General features: G+C 37.5%; 1 protein-coding gene across 1 annotated transcript in view; it reads right to left on the bottom strand.

Annotated features, from left to right (window-relative positions):
- LOC126204133 (RIMS-binding protein 2-like) overlaps positions 1 to 16,832 on the bottom strand; it is a 1,140,279-nt gene that overhangs the window by 301,210 nt on the left and 822,237 nt on the right. Inside the window, exon 12 of the mRNA XM_049938546.1 lies at positions 15,664 to 15,771. Coding sequence (XP_049794503.1) covers positions 15,664 to 15,771 — 108 coding nt within the window. The remainder of the gene's footprint in view (positions 1 to 15,663; positions 15,772 to 16,832) is intronic.

Here is a 16,832-nt window from a genome sequence, read left to right as displayed (position 1 = left end):
ATATTTCTACGGAATCCAAACTGATCTTCTCCGAGGTCAGCTTCTACCAGTTTTTCCATTCGTCTGTAAAGAATTCACGTTATTATTTTGCAGCCGTAACTTATTAAACTGATAGTTCGGTAATTTTCGCATCTGTCAACACCTGCTTTCTTTGGTATTGGAATTATTATATTCTTCTTGAAGTCTGAGGGTATTTCACCTATCTCATACATCTTGCTCACCAGATGGTACAGTTTTGTCAGGACTGGCTCTCCCAAGGCCATCAGTAGTTCTACTGGAATGTTGTCTACTCCCGGAGCGTTGTTTTGACTCAGGTCTTTCAGCGCTCTGTCTAACTCTTCACGCAGTATCATATCTCTCATTTCATCTTCATCTACATCCTCTTCCATTTCCATAATATTGTCCTCAAGTACATCGCCCTTGTATAGACCCTCTATATACTCCTTCCATCCTTCTGCTTTCCCTTCTTTGGTTAGAACTGGGTTTCCATCTGAGCTCTTGATATTCATACAAGTGGTTCTCTTTTCTCCAAAGGTCTCTTTAATTTTCCTGTAGGCAGTATCTATCTTACCCCTAGTGAGATAAGCCTCTACATCCTTACATTTATCCGCTAGCCATCCCTTCTTAGCCATTTTGCACTTCCTGTTGACCTCATTTTTGAGATGTTGGTACTGTATTTACTCGAATCTAAGCCGCACTCGAATCTAAGCCGCGCCTGAAAAATGAGAGTCGAAATCAAGGAAACAAAATTTTCCCAAATCTAAGCCGCATCTGAAATTTGAGTCTCGAAATTCAAGGGGAGAGAAAAGTTTTAGGCCACACCTCCAAATCGAAACAAAGTTGGTCCATTGTAATATGAGTCCAGTGAATGACGATACAGCTACAGTAGTTTCGTCCGTGTCATGAGCTTAGCAGTTAAGCTTTACCAGGTAGCCATTGCTATGCGTAAGGCGCTCCGTCCCTATTTATACAGGTATCCTTCGTTTTTCACGTGCTTCGTCTGGTTTGAATCGATTGCTTATTTTTCTTTGATCTGATAAGTGCCATTCTCTTTGTTATAGGTGTTTCCGTCACTCTAAGCTGAAAATGCATTACTGTACTGTGTCATGCACTGTTTGTCGCATTCTGATAAAGAGTGTTTACGGCCTGTCACCACTCACGGCATGGCTTGCTTTTGTGGGCGCTACCACCGCTTACAATAAAAAAAGAAAAGAGAGAGGAATCATCTCATTACCAAACAATGGCAAGAGACTGCTGTTTGTTGTTACTCACACTGCTGCTTTCTTTGATAATGATCAACAAGAACCAAATGATAGACTGCATATGATAGAAGATGTTCTGAACGAGAGTTTAGTGAAAATTTTTCTCCATTTGAAAATCTTTGCAGACACCTCTTTAGTACATTACAAACGTTCACATAACAGCAACTCACACACACATGGCCTGACGTGGCCTTAGCACCTGGAGACAGTGGCCATTTATGTGAGAGTTTTCTATATCCAATGAAGGACTTAGTCCACTATCTGAATATTCTTGACATTCTTTTATGGCTATCTGCAACTTAATTCCTCCTCTATGACGTGAGTGGCCATTTATCCTTTTCACATTTCTGTTATTCCAGCCTGGAATTTCCATTGTTTGATCTCATAGTATTTTTGGACTTGATATCTCAAAGATTTTAGTTTTTCTATTCAGCATACTGTTAACCCTATCCAGCCTTCAGTCCATCATGCAGGAACTGGGACTTTATGTTCCCAATTTGTGTCATTATCTGAGCCTGGCATATGGTCAGCCTTGAAGTTCCAGGCATACTGTACAATCTTTGAGCACTGCCATTGCCTCTTGAAGCCTGTCAGTTTCCTTGGCCCTTAGGAACAACAACAAGTGACTCTGCCTTTTCTCTTTAATCAATGGGCAGCTCCCATAGTGAATGTACAGAAATTTGGTGTTACACCATGCCTTTTTGGTGATTTTAAATGTCATTGCCCCAGCCTAATAAACTCTTCCTTTAATTAGCTGTGGGACAGTTCGTTTCAAACCTTGACCAGTTTCCATTTGCCAAGGAGCCAGTGAAAATCTTAGTATTACAAGGGTTTTCAATATGTAACACAACGCTTTTTTTCCCCCTAAAAGCAGTTGATTTTTAGAATTCCAATACACCATCTTATTCCTCACTCTTTCTGCTACAAATCCTATCTTTCAAGATAATCTTTGTTCAATGTGACAGCCCCTATTTTTCAACATAATCTCTGTTCGATGTAAAAGTCCCTATTTTTCAGAATAATCTCTGTTCAATGTGAAGGCCCTACACCACCTTGATGCAAGGGCCTGTTTGCCCGCATGGTACCACTCTACTGGTCGATGTCAGAGCCAATGTCTTCATGCATCAATAAGCTCCCCATTACTCTGCTTTCCACAGAGTGCGTCCTTGATTGGGCCAAACAGATGAAATCTGGAAGGTGTGAGATTCGGGCTATAGGGTAGATGAGGAAGAACAGTCCAATGAAGTTTTCTGAGCTTCTCTCAGGTATGCAAACTTGTATGAGACCTTACATTCTCATGAAGCAGAAGTTCATTTGCACATTTGTGTCAATGAACAAGCTGAAGTCATTTCTTCAACTTCCTACGGGTCACACAATACACTTCTGAATTGATTGTTGTGCACCATGAGGCAGGATATCAGATAGAATAAACCTTTTAGAGTCCCAGAAGACAGCCACCATGACTTTACCTGCTGCAGCTTTTAATGTTTTCTTCAGAGGAAAGGTGGTGTAAGGCTAGTCCACGGACTCCCATTTTGTTTCTGATTTGAAGGGATGAACATATGTTTCATCACACCTATGATGATGTTTGACAAAAACTTGTCAGAATCAACCCTGTAATACATAAGCAATTTTGTGAAGATGGTCCTTCTTTGCTTTTTATGGTCTTCTGTCAAGCAGTGAGGAACCTGGCAGACATGCACTTTAGAATATCCTAACTGATGGACTAGTGTGGCAGCACTACCAACAGAGACATCCAGTTGAACAGAGAGGTGTCTGATTGTGATCTGTCAATCAACTTGAGTGGGTGTATCTTCATGCTCCCATACTGCGAGGGTCACAGCTGTGTGCAGCCAGTCAGCACATGGGGCATCAAATAGGTTTGTACAACCTTGTTACCTTGTTGCGATGGTGACAGATGCCTTACCCAACAACTCACCATGCTTTTATCCACTACAAAATCTCTGTAGACATTCTGCAAGCTCCCCTGAATATCTGTGATGCTCTGGTTTTCCACTGAAAGAAACTCAATTTCAGCTCTCTGCTTGGAGTGCACCATTACACACACCATTTTGAAGGCTGTGTATAGTGCTGCCACATAGTGGAATTTGCATTACTGAATACCCACCATAGAATGCCTTTTTGCCCCAGCTATTTTACAAAGGTTTTTGGATTGGCTAATAGCAGATACTCCCCAAGGCATTAACTATCATGATGACATCCTGATTATGGTTGTAAAAATGAGGAACATCTATGTAAATTACATTGGGTTTTTGCTGCTTTGGCTGAAAAGAGTCTAAATGTTATTGTTTAAACATTCATTACTTCAAACTTCTGTCACCCAGGATATTTCCTTAGAAAAGGGAGGTTACAGCCCAAACAGTTCTATGTTGAGAGAGAGAATCAACAACGTGCTGGTTCCCACACCTTTGAATGACTTCCATGTGTTGCTCAGTAATATTAGCTATTTCGCCAGGTTTATTCCTTGCCTAGACTTTGGACCAACTGCACTGCTGGTCCATGGCTCTTCAGAAGGATTTTCATACTATGATAGCTTGTCTATGGTTGGCCCCTTATTAAACAATGTATCAGCCTCAATTGCCATTAGTTTTGCTAACAGATGCCTCTCCTCACAGGGAATCTTGATAAATTTTAGAAATATTGAAGTGGTATCTCAGAAGGGTTCCCTAATACAGTATGCTTTCCAGCATGTCTGAGCAGGAAGGCCTGCTAAAGTACCAGCCTCAGCATCACCTATGCTCCTCAAATTTTTTGTAAACAGTGTGGCTACTCAAACTTGGAAAATTTTCTGATAATTCCAGGTGTGAGGAGAAAGATGGTGTAAAGAAGCTTCTGATAAACTGCTGATGAGATGATGAGTGGAAAGGGGGGGGGGGGGGGGAGGGAGGAGGCAGCAGCATGTCACAATAATGACTTTCCTTTTTTCTCAGCTGAACTGTAGACCAGCCATAAGTACTAATTTAACTGCAGTTTTGGAACATTGATAATATACACTGAATAATATTCAAAATAGGCAACATACTTTTAGCACTAAGTACTGTAAAATTTGTGATTTATAAAACTCAATACAATTCAGTTTCAGTGCTAGTTTAAAAAATAGGATTCTCTGAGATTTTATGAAATTCCTGAAATTCACTGAGATTTCCATGATATTTTCAGGTACAATATAATTCCCTGAGAATTCCAGGTTTTCTAGAACAATTGCCATCCTGGTATAATGTCAGTTACTCCAGATTTTCCAAGAAATCCTGCTGCTGAAGCAGGAGGATGACAATTGTTATGTGGTGGTACCCATAGTTCTTCCACAATGTAAGATACATCACTTCTCGAAAGTCTCATTGGGGGAACCTCCCACATAAAACAACTTGTTCACTGCTACATGTACTGGCCACATCACATAGACAGTGCATAGATATTTGACCTGTCAGGCGAAAAATGCATCACCTCCACAGCTCTTGACCAGAATCTACTCAGTAATGGGACCAACTGCATTCAGATTTTGTCAGAACTTTCTTGGGAGTCACAGGGCTCCTCCTTCTTGCTGATTCTTTCTCCAATTTTTTGTATGTTGTGACATTGTGTGCCAGGCAACTACTACCACTATTACCACTACTACTTCTATCGCTATCCACTATCACTGAGGAGGCCCTTGTGGAAATCTTTTCCATCGAAGCTGTCCCCCCCCCCCCAAACCCTCCCCCCACCAACCCCCCACCCCCCTCCCTCGCTGTAGCACTACAGTTATGGATAATGGGCCTCAATTTACAGTTGTTGCCATCCAACAAATCTGCATATGTAATGACATCAAACATGGCATTGTCACACTTTCAATTCACATCATCTCTAATGGCATGGTGGAATATACTGTCTGCACCTTTAAGACCCAAATATCAAAGGCTATGAGGATATCAATGTCCAAATCCACTATTAATGCTTTCCTAGCTGCCTACAGAATGACACCCATCACTGCCCACAGTCTAGCAGAATCAAAGCATGAGTGTGTCTACCTGATGATGTTTGATCTTTCACTAACACCGCCTGCTCAAGTCAAAGCAGATGCAACACCTTTTCATGACAGAGATCTCACGTGGGCATATACATTTGCTTGGGTCATGTGTTGGATCCAGGACAACAATACTGTTATTTAGTTCTAGTGGCAGTTGCATTGAGGTTGATCCAAAGGGATCAGAATCATCTTCAGTCAGTTGCATTGTGGTCAGATGCCTCCACCAACCATGGGACTACAACATCAGTAACAGTCTCTGCACCATCATCTACAGCATCGCACTAGGATGATGGGCAGTTGCTGCTACCCTATTATTTGAGCCTTCTGCTGGAGATCTTCATGAATTCTGACAGTATTCCCTCACCAGTAGAGTCACTGATGCTTCCAGCCATTCAACCTGAGCAACAAGTGGCAGCCAGGAGATTGCCTGATACCAGTCTATAACTGGCAGTGTCACTACCATTGGTGTGCAGACAGTATCTTCAGATAACTGGTCACTAGGCCATGTTAGCCAGCTGATTTAAGGCAAAGTGGCCTCAGGCTCACTCTCACTTCTGTTTGAAAGATAATGTGTCCCATTCCATAGCCAACTGAAGTACTGTGATCATTCTGATTTGTACTGGCTATTCTCAGCATTGTTCATGTTACAACTGGGAATGACACTGACACTGCATGGATAAAATAGCAAAGTGTCTGTCTCAGACCCCCACCTCCCATTTCTCAGCACCCTTAGTGGCACCTACCCACTTTTATTGAGAATTTTATAAATATACATGTACAGAGGCAATGCGTGGAGTAGTACTAGGCACCTGCAGGCAGGTATCTCAAAACAAACAATGTTAATGGGTTGCCTGCCTGCAGGCACCTATGACTACTTTGCACATTGGCTCTGTAAAGGAAAATTTTTAAAATTCTGAATAAAGGTGGGCAGATGCCACCCAGGGTGTTGCCTAACAGGAGAGGGAATGGTCTTAGGGGGACCCTTTGCTATTATATACACACATGTGTCAATGTTTCAACCCCCATGATCATACCAAAGGAGGGCTCAAAACAGAAGACCGAAAGTGCATAAGCATCCTTTGCTGCTTCAGAACATGTTCAAATTTTGTTGAATAATTTTGAATGGTCTCTAGCTGTTCTAGCCTGTATATGAGAGCAAAAATTGTGGCCATACTGCACTCCAAAGGGGTGCAATCACGTTATATTGGCATTGAACCCCACAGTATCCTCAGAGAAGAACTGAACAATCCGAGCATCTCAGCAGTGTCAGAGGTGGTCAAGAATGTTGTCCTGTTGCTCATTACTTCGCGAACTGTAATTTTTGACCATAAAATGTGTGGTCAAAGAAAGGGGTGGTTCCAATGATTCCCTTTTTGCCAACTGCCTTCTGACCTTTTGTGCCAATTCTGACTGATGGTGTGTCTGAAATGTTTTCCTTGGCCATGCATAACAAAATCACATGATTTCAATGTTGGATGTCATGGGTCTGATCTACACCACAGTGATGTCAAATAAAGGTGGGAAACATGGGTAAGAGTGGTGTGATGACCTCATCATTGTGTGACATGTTCCCAGTGACACTGGCCATAATTGTGATGAAATTTGATACCAATGTGAAATCATTAACCCGCTTTACATGTGAACTTCTGAGCTCTCATCTTTCTTCACATGTGTCAACATCTTGCTGTTTGAAGTGTCATCAAGAATTGATGTGAGGTTACAGGGTGCCACCAGTTTGCACCATTATGGAGGAAGGTTGTAGGCAACTCTGAGCCAAATTTCAAAATTCTGTCTCAAAATGGGGGACAATTATGGGATTTTGAAAAAATAATCCTTTAATTGTTTAGTACAGTGTAGTAGGTTCCCAGCAACAGATGAGGAACAGTCTCTCCATGTATCTAAGACAGTAACAGATGTTTTACTCCTTCCAAGGCAGCAGCTTCTTGCTAATTTATTGGGTTACATTAAGCTGATGTAAATATAGTTAGCATTGAGCAGTACACTGATACTGCATTATTAACACAATGTATAGATTAAGTTTATAATAGTTGATTCCAGAATCTGTTTTTTTAATGTATATCATGTTTGTTCTACAAATATCAAGGTTCTCCATCTTGATAGGCTCTATAGAAAATGATGAATGAATGAAATGGAAAGAAAATTCACTGAATTGAAGCAATAATAAGACAGCATTATCTGCCAATCAGCAATATGTTCCCCTTCAGATAAATGTATTTATATAAAATTTGTTCATAACATACAGCACTAATAACAAATAATTAGTTTCTGCTTTAGTCTTTTATGTCCTTCACATCTACTGTTCTTTACAGTTTATCACCTTTATATAATTTTTCACAAGTGCCCAAAAAATGCACCTAAGAATGAACTGTGATAACTAAGGGCTCTATCTGTAAAGTTTTTGATGTCACTCAGACAATAAAATCCACTTTTTTTTCTTGGAAGAATTTAAAGCTTAGGAATGGGTATGTGACCTGATATTTTTAACATATTATCACTTGAGAAGCTTAGAAACAAATAAATAAATATTACTGCAGCAAATGCTGCTGAGGTATTATGCCGCAAATGGCTTTCAACTCCTTAGAGGCAGTCAGCAGGAAGGAAGGAGGAATGAAATGATATCTCAACAAATCCCAACACACAACTGCAAATAGTATGCTGTTTCTTTGCCTTCATTCTTTCTTGTTGTCAGTTTATGCATAAGTGAGCTGATTCAGTTAATAATATGATGTACCACTGCATTCTTCCCAAAGTTTATTGTTTTTATTACTTGTGAAGTTCATTCTCAGCAACTTGAATATTAGACTGTCATTACTCTGTATCTCAAAAATCTATGTGACTTTCAGTGCAAATGCATGAATCATGGCCTTTCTGGTGTAGAGTGGAATAATCCTTCCATATAAACCTGATTTGAGGAAATGCACTGCCAATATACAAAATTACAACTGTAAAATTATGGATTTTGGGATGCCTTACCAGTGCTACAAGTTGATTTAATGTGACATGCAAAAGCTATTTTTTCTGACTTTGCACATAGTTTTTCCTAAGCTAAGCAAATTGCTCTCTACAGTTAAGCATAGTCTACTACTGGTTTCTCATAAACTATTTACATCAACAAAAGTATATAAAGCCAAATTTTTACTTAATGACATTCAACTTATCTCTCCAGGATAACTGTGCTTAACAAGTGTAAGACGTGAAATGAAATCATTTTGTGAATTCATTTAACATTCCAAGGTGCAAATCTTGCAATAAAATTTTGTAATGTTAAAAAGATTCATAAATACAAATATTACAACGTGAACAGAGAAGAAGTGCAATAAGAAGCCAAAAGTGCAAGTCTTTGCATGAGGTAGAGACTGAAAATCTGTTTTTGCCACATACACATATGCCAAAATTCAAGCTCAGTACTTCACAGAAATAAAAGAATTATTCCATATGAAAAATTGAAAGAAGTATGTACTGTAAGGAAGGGGAAAAAATGAAATTCTATAGATGAGTACTGGGAGCACCTACAAGAATAGGTAGATGAATATATTTAGATTTTTAGTGGGTCGTCATACAGTGTGACATAGTATTAAACAAGGCAACATTACTTACTACTGCAGGTTCAGTGTATAGAAAGACAATGACATGGCATGAGATCCAGCAAACTACTACGCTGCACCAAGGGAACTATTAAGTGAAAATTGTGTAGTGTGGAGAGGAGAGAGGAGGTGCAGAGGGGTGAGATGAGGATGATGGGCGGGTGGGGGGACTCAGCAAATTAACTTGCTGAGGGAGGTAGTAACAGATAAATATTTAAACAATGAATATCAGACATAAAAAACTGCATAGTTTTTGAACTATCAAGCATTAAATCTTGTGTACAGTAAGAGAATTCAAGAAAACAATTTGACTAAATATAAAATTGGAAATCTAAAGTACAGAGAAAAAATCTGAATAGGGATGAAGGTTAAGATTTCAAAAGGGCGATAAAAGTAAAATATCTTTAATGCTCACAACAGTGTTCAGCTGAACCTGCTTTATATTGGAAAATATTTTCCCCTTCCATACTCCATACTACCAAGAGTAGAAAGAAATGTAATAACTTAATCTGCATGTAACCTTCATAATACTGTAGACCAAAAGCACACATTTCCACAATGTTTTACACACTCTTGTTCTGGATAAACTCAGTGTATCATTTGTGCTGGATAAAATGTTTTTAGATATGCTGTGGAACTTACAAGCTGAGGCAACAAATAATACAACATTGATATTTAAACCTAAAGTGATCAGATATCTCCAGTAATACTGAATGTTAGAGGATCCCTGTAATACAATACAGCAGGGGAAAAAACTATCAGCTATTACCTAATCTGCAATCAAATTGATAGGCTCACATTTCAGAGATGGATAAAAAACCAATGATTGTTATTTCATGGTATGGATCAGAGTAATACATGTAAATCACATTTCCTGAAATATGGTGTCACAATATTCTTATGCAACTATATAGCACTGATATCATTAGCAATTTTCAGACAGTAAATTGATCTTAAAGAACAGCTGAAAATGTGAATAAACATGTAACCAACATCTGATAGATTGTTTTTGAACAAAAAACTGGGGACACCTGTCTAGGATCGTAAAAACACATTATGTATAAAGTAAAATATGAAAACATTCTTCAATGACATATGGCTGTAAAAGTTAAGACGATATAAGTGTAAAAAAGAACATACTACTCATTCCTTGGTCATTCTTACCAGATGTATGAAACCCACAAATAGCCACACATTCAGCAGCTGCACTCTCTTTGGGTAGGAGGTTTCTTTTTTTTTTTGGGGGGGGGGGGACGAGTTAAAAAATGCTATTCAAGTTTTCTTTAGTTTTTTGTCTAGTAATGTACTATGATAATAACAATGATAATAATAATAATATCAATCATAATACATTCACCTAAAGATAAACTAAAATATTCTAAGAACATTCATATCAGAATAACAATGGTTACATAAACTTCCATTATTAATATGAGTTTTATTAGCATAAAGGCTATTTATTAAAAATGAAACAAATGTTACAATTACTAATAATAAATTATTTATATGTTATAATTTATATTGCTAGAATATTATATGAAAAAAGATATACTAGGGAAGTAAAGTACATAATATAATTAGAAGAACATCACCATTACTCTGTTAGTCCACATGGTGTATGTACAACACTATTTCAGATTTAAGGTGCAATAGCAATAATAGTTAAAAAGATCCTGTGTATCTTGCAATGGCTAGTAGTCTTCATGTGAAACTTGTGAACAAATGTAACGTGTCAGTTTTGATTTTTTATGTATTAATTTATTTAGTCTCACAGGTATACAATAACCAGATCTAAATTAATTAATGAGGGATACTGAAAATATTTTTAAGTTTTAAAAAAATGTTTCCTTCTCATTCTGAAAAGATAGTTACTAGGAACAACTCTATCTGTAAAGTTTTTGATGTCCCTCAGGAAATAAAATCCACTTTTTTTCTTGGAAGAATGTAAAGATTAGGAATTGGTATGTGACCTGATATTTTTAACATATCATTACTTGAGAAGCTTAAATTTAAAATCATAGTAAGATGGCAACTTTGCAAGTGATATGTGCTAAAATGTAAAAGTGTTAGAAAACAAAATACTGTAACAACGCTTCAAGACTTTTTCTCATTATTCAACCTTCATCAATAATTTTTCTGAAATAAAAGCGATTATAGGCATACAATATTTTAAGGGACTTCCCAACCTAATATTAGCTGCTCTGGTTTAAAGTTATCATAACTGTAATCTAAAGTAATTGATGGTCTCCCAAACTAATGTTAGCAGTTCTGGTTTACAGTTATCATAACTGTAATCTAAGGTAATTGATGGTCTGCTGCTGACAGTGTGCAAATGTTGCACTTTTCCACACCACTGTGCAGTTTTACAAAAGGGTGAATTCCTATCAAAATAAAAGCCAATTCCCCTATATTAATAAAACAGGCTCTTTCATATGTGACTACTGGCATGTCATATGCTTCCATGGTTTGCTCCCCAGGCACTCATTAACCCAAATGCATCTCATCTAATTGACACATCAAAATAAAATTTGTCACTTTTAAGTCTTTTTTTCCTCTTTATTTTCTGTTTACTTGCACCATTCACCATATTTTTGGAGCAGATTCAAACATGCAACTACACAAATATTTCCTTGTAATAAAGTAAATACTCATACAGCCGTGAATCACGAAATTCCTTTACCTATTAAACCAATGTCGACTGTTACTTAATAAAGATGTTGAACCTATAGTACACTTTGACACTCATAGAAGACAAGTTTCTGATCTCAGATTAAATCATTATATGGACTACACATCATTCATTGCTATACAGGTAACAGGATGTTTCTTCCCAGTGCACACTCCTATCAAAGAAACACATTCTTACAGTACAGTGTAGCAAAAAGTCATTGAAGACAAAGTCTTGTGAGTGGAGTGCACACATTAGAAACTCAAGCAAAATTTATAAAGCTTTGCAGGCACAACCAAGTAAGTGTTTAGGCAATTTTTATAATGGTAGAAACACTGTTGCCTTTCCCAGATAAAATGTGATATTGATAGTTCCATGTAGTTATTTCAGAAATGGTGAATCATGGTTTCCAACATAGATTTGCTATTTTTTATATCTACATGATCACCACAATCTGAAAATCACAAGATAAGCTGTATTTCCAACTGATGGAACTGTTTTTGATTTCTTTGCAGTGTTTGCAACATTGTCCATCCTCTGCATATATTACTGTTTAGTTTCTGCCATGTAGAGGCACATTCATCTCCCAAAAAAGATCACTCAAATTCATTTATTATGAATTTTTAATGACTGTTTACATCATTCAGACACAATTTACTACACCTGAAAATATTTGAATTGGAAACATAGTCTAACTGTCCATCCTCTGTATATATTATTGTCTAGCTTCTGCTACGTAGAGGCACACTCCTCCCCCAAAAGTGATCACTCAGCTTCATATATCATGAATTTTTAAAAACTGGTTACATCATTCAGGCACAATTTACTACAATGTTTGAACTGGAAACACAGTCTACTTTGATATTCATTATATCAGCAATGAAATAATCATTATACCAGTAATCTCATACACTTTCTGTGTTTGAATACTGCATATTGGACTACAGATTAAAAATAGAAAACGTCATTACAGTTGTCTAGGTTCTGAATATATAGAACTATGCAATAGCATGAGACCTGTCTGACTTATCAAAATCGCTAACCTCCTCTCGTGATATTGCTCACATATGCATTCGCCACATACATTACCACATCTTCTCCTGCCCTCTCTCTGCGTCTCATCATTCCCTCCCCCCCCCCCCCTCCACCCCTTGCCTCTATGATTGCCTCGTCATACCCTCCCACCTCCATCTGTCCACCTTTGCCTCCCCACACTATTTGTCTCTCCATCCCCTCCTGCCATCTCTCCTTGTCCACCTCCGTCTCCCCATTTCTCTGTGTCTACATCTCCCCCTCTCTCTGTCTATCCCCTTCTCTCCCCTCTCTTTGTCCTTCACTACCTCTACCCTCTCTCTGTCCATCTCCTTCTGCCCCCATCTCCCTATTCATCTCCACCTACACCCCTCTGCCTGTCCATCCCTTCTCTCCACCTCTCCCTAAACATCAACTCCTGCTCCTCCCCTCCACTCTCCATCCATCTTCTCCTAGTTCCTTCTCTCTCTATCCATCTCCTTCTCCCCTCTCACACTATCCATCTCCTCCTCCCCTCTCCCTGTCCCTTCTCACCTTCACTCCTTCACCCATCTCTCTATCCATCCACTCCTGATCCCTGTCACTCCCCGTCCAACCCCTCCTGTTCCCTCTCTCTGTCCATCTCAATGTTTTCCCAGCTCTCCCATCTGCTTGTGAAGTCCCTGCAAAACAAGTTGACAAAGAAGGTTGATACTATTCCTACAACATGCCTGCCATGCAGAACAGCCTGCACATTAGCTGCTTAAAAAACTTTTCTTGTCATAGCCTAATACCCAAAACTACAAAATGTCATGTGGATTTAGAAGCGTCACAAATCCTGTTTGTAAGAGACAAGCACACACAGGAGTTGTCCTATCTCAAAATTTCATTATAGACTCTACATACTATAGTAGAGCCCATTCATCAAACAGTGTCTAGTCCTTTATTTTAGTTGTTTTCAGTACAATATAAAATCATATATTATGTTTCACATCTGCATAAAACTTCTTAACACTGTTTTGCATTTGTGTGGCATTATTCTGAATACCACTTCAGACAACAAGATTTTTTCTCCTTTAAACAGTACGTTTTGATTTGGCCACAGAATAGATTATCATGTAGAAAGCATTTCTTTCAAACGCTGGTAGCAGAGGATTGCTAACATGTCTCAGTTTTTCAATTCTCAACTGTCTTTAAAAATGTAAAGATGTGATCAGTCCTAACCCTTGTCAACGTTACTATCAAAATGAGAACAGTTGTTCTTGATGTGTTTAGAAAAGACCTTACTACACAATTTGCTATACTTTGAGTACCTAATCATGTGGCCATGTCGCACATTCTTAGCTCCAGAGAAGGTTGTTCTTTGGTAGTTGCATTACCTTATACTGACTTTGTATCCTGTCCATATATTATGTGCACAATTATGTTTGTCACACTCACTTAATATTGATGGTAGGTAATTTTATTCACTCACAACAGTTGTCATATCATATTCTTTATTATTCTTGTGGATCCTCATTGCTTATTAAATTACTAATTCTTTATAAATTTGTTGGAGCATTTATTATTTTGTGTAACAACCTTATATGGTTTTTTCTTTGCAGCTGAACAATTTTGCAGTCATAAAATATCTTGTACAAATGCTTCATGCACCGGATAATACTGCTATGTTTACGAAATACTTTTACTCATACAGGATATCTGTTACATGATACACTTTACTATTTATGTAGCTCCTTGTTCATCATTAAATTGCCAATACTTTCCATGAACTACCTTCAGTAGCTTCTGCCTTTTTTTCTGTTTGCTTCTCCAAATATAATAATAATTTATATTTCTGAAAGAATGGTTCTCCCACTCTCGTGCTCTGTGTGTGTGTGAAGGGTGGGGGGTGAGGGGAGGGAAGTAAGGGAGAGGATTACTGAATAACTGACTCATCTCCAGGCGTAGGATCTTTAAACTTACCATCTCACTGACATTGTCAGGATTCTACATTTATACATATGATTCCTCATAACTAACAAGTGTATTCACTGAAGTTACAATGGTAAACACGCATGCATGCTCTAGCATATAATCCCAATGAATACTGCTCTTATGAAACGTTATCATAAGTAAAATATAAACAGAACCTTAATTTCCAATGTCAGTGCATGCAAAGTGCATCCACATTATGAAAAATTAATATGTATGAATAGTGAGTTGTTAAAACAAATGTCTTAATGGTGAGTTAGGTGATAATGAACAAGCATTACAATACAAAGACCTTATGTAGTATGAAGAAACAGTGTTTTAGTGTGTGATAAAATGGTGGCTTCCAATGTACAAGTTATTGCTTATACTATAGATCATTAGATTTTTCTCTCTAGCTGTTGCAATGTAATGGAATGTAGTTTTATAGAGAAAATCAACTAGTGTTCTTCAGACAGTAATACAATCTTTTAAGTTTTTTTTATCTGAGATGGCAACACTGCAGGAAGATGTTAGCTGTCTATTACAATTTTATCTTATAATTTCTATTTTTAATAATATTTCATTTCTGGAATTTATCAATGCATGTAATCATACATGCAATAAAGAAGATCATCTTTTCAATATTTTTAAGAAACTTTTTGTCTAAAATTAATGTAAAACTACAGTGCAAAAACACTCTGCAAAATAAATGCCCATGCTCATAGAATAAATAAATGTAATTTCTGTTATTTTTTCTGCTTGAATACATATTAAATAGTACACACACCAGGCATATTGCCTACAGGGAAGTCAGTGAGAATCTTGTAAATTATTTTAATTCACCATCTTGTAAAATATTTTGTTTTATATACAGTATTTCAACCTCAAGTCACTCAAACTGTATGATTACCCATGTTAAACATACTTAACAGTGTGAATGCCTCTATGAGTCCATGTCAGCAGAGAAGTTACTATGTAATGTGTTTAAAATATTAATTTATTTTAAAATATACTTTACTCTTGTGCCTTTCGTTTATTCTACTTCAAGTTTTCAACATAATAAAGACACATCCATAGAGATTCCACATGGTTTTATGTTTAATAATGAACAGTACTTTGTTGTGCAACATTGCTTACCTGGACCTTCTCCCATTTGTTCCTCATCTTCTTCTTCCAGAATGTCATCTAGCTCAGCATAAGCATATTCTTGTTGTGACAGTCGCTGCTTCCCGTAAACGCCTTCATCTGTGGATAAATTAACTACCTTAGTGAGAAGATGTTTTATCACACATTAATTATGACTTCTTTCAACTATCTAATCCATGAATTAACTAGCATGTCAATGTTAGTGGTAGCTGCTACAGCAGTAACTAATCCTACCACAAGTCAAAATATAAAAGCAGCCTACCGCTGTGGCCCAGCGGTTCTAGGCACTTCAGTCTGGAACCGCGTGACCTCTACGGTCTCAGGTTCTAATCCTGCCTCGGGAATGGATGTGTGTGATGTCCTTAGGTTAGTTAGGTTTAACTAGTTCTAAGTTCTAGGGGACTGATGACCTCAGATGTTAAGGCCCCTAGTGCTCAGAGCCAATTGAACCATTTTAAATATAAAATCAGTACTGTATTTCATTTTGTTACTCCTCAATTTGATTCAAATACACAGGGATAAAATTAAAGAACAAAAATGTGAAGGCAGCAAAGAGAAAATAATAATAATATTCAATGGTAAAAGGATTAAATGAAGTAAATCTTTGAAAATTGTAGATTCAAACTGAAAGAAGCTGTATAAACAGCAGGCTTTTTCAAACAATGTTATATTCATTAAGATTTTCTTGAGTTTTTGTAGTGAGTATACAAAGTTCCAAAACACTGCAGACTCACTGTGTATTGGTTGGCAATAAATATCAGTTTTTCATTCATTTAAAAATATCAGCATATATAGGCCTAATCAACGTGACACATTTCTACAAAAAGTTTACACAGAGAGAGATAGCTTAATATCTTGAATTTGTATTTTATTGTGATGGGTATGATCTCATCTCAATATCCAAAGATCGTTAAAATTACACAGGCACAATGGCATTTGGCACCTCCTTAAATCCAGAAGGCTTCTCCTGTGTCCACAAATAAATAAGAACTTCCTGCCTTCGTCCTACACAAAAGTCTTGGGAAGACATCGTTACATCACTGGACTCTTGACATAAGATTGAACACTACCAAATCTACGTTGCATTCCTCAGGATGACTTCCCTCTTGGAAACCCTGTCGTGTTCCTATAGTCCAACAATTAAACTGTGAACTTTATCC

Source organism: Schistocerca nitens, chromosome 9 (genome assembly GCF_023898315.1).
Source record: "Schistocerca nitens isolate TAMUIC-IGC-003100 chromosome 9, iqSchNite1.1, whole genome shotgun sequence".
Classification (NCBI taxonomy): domain Eukaryota; kingdom Metazoa; phylum Arthropoda; class Insecta; order Orthoptera; family Acrididae; genus Schistocerca; species Schistocerca nitens.
Note: the sequence above shows the minus strand (reverse complement) of the source record. Positions and strands in the feature narration are given on the sequence as shown.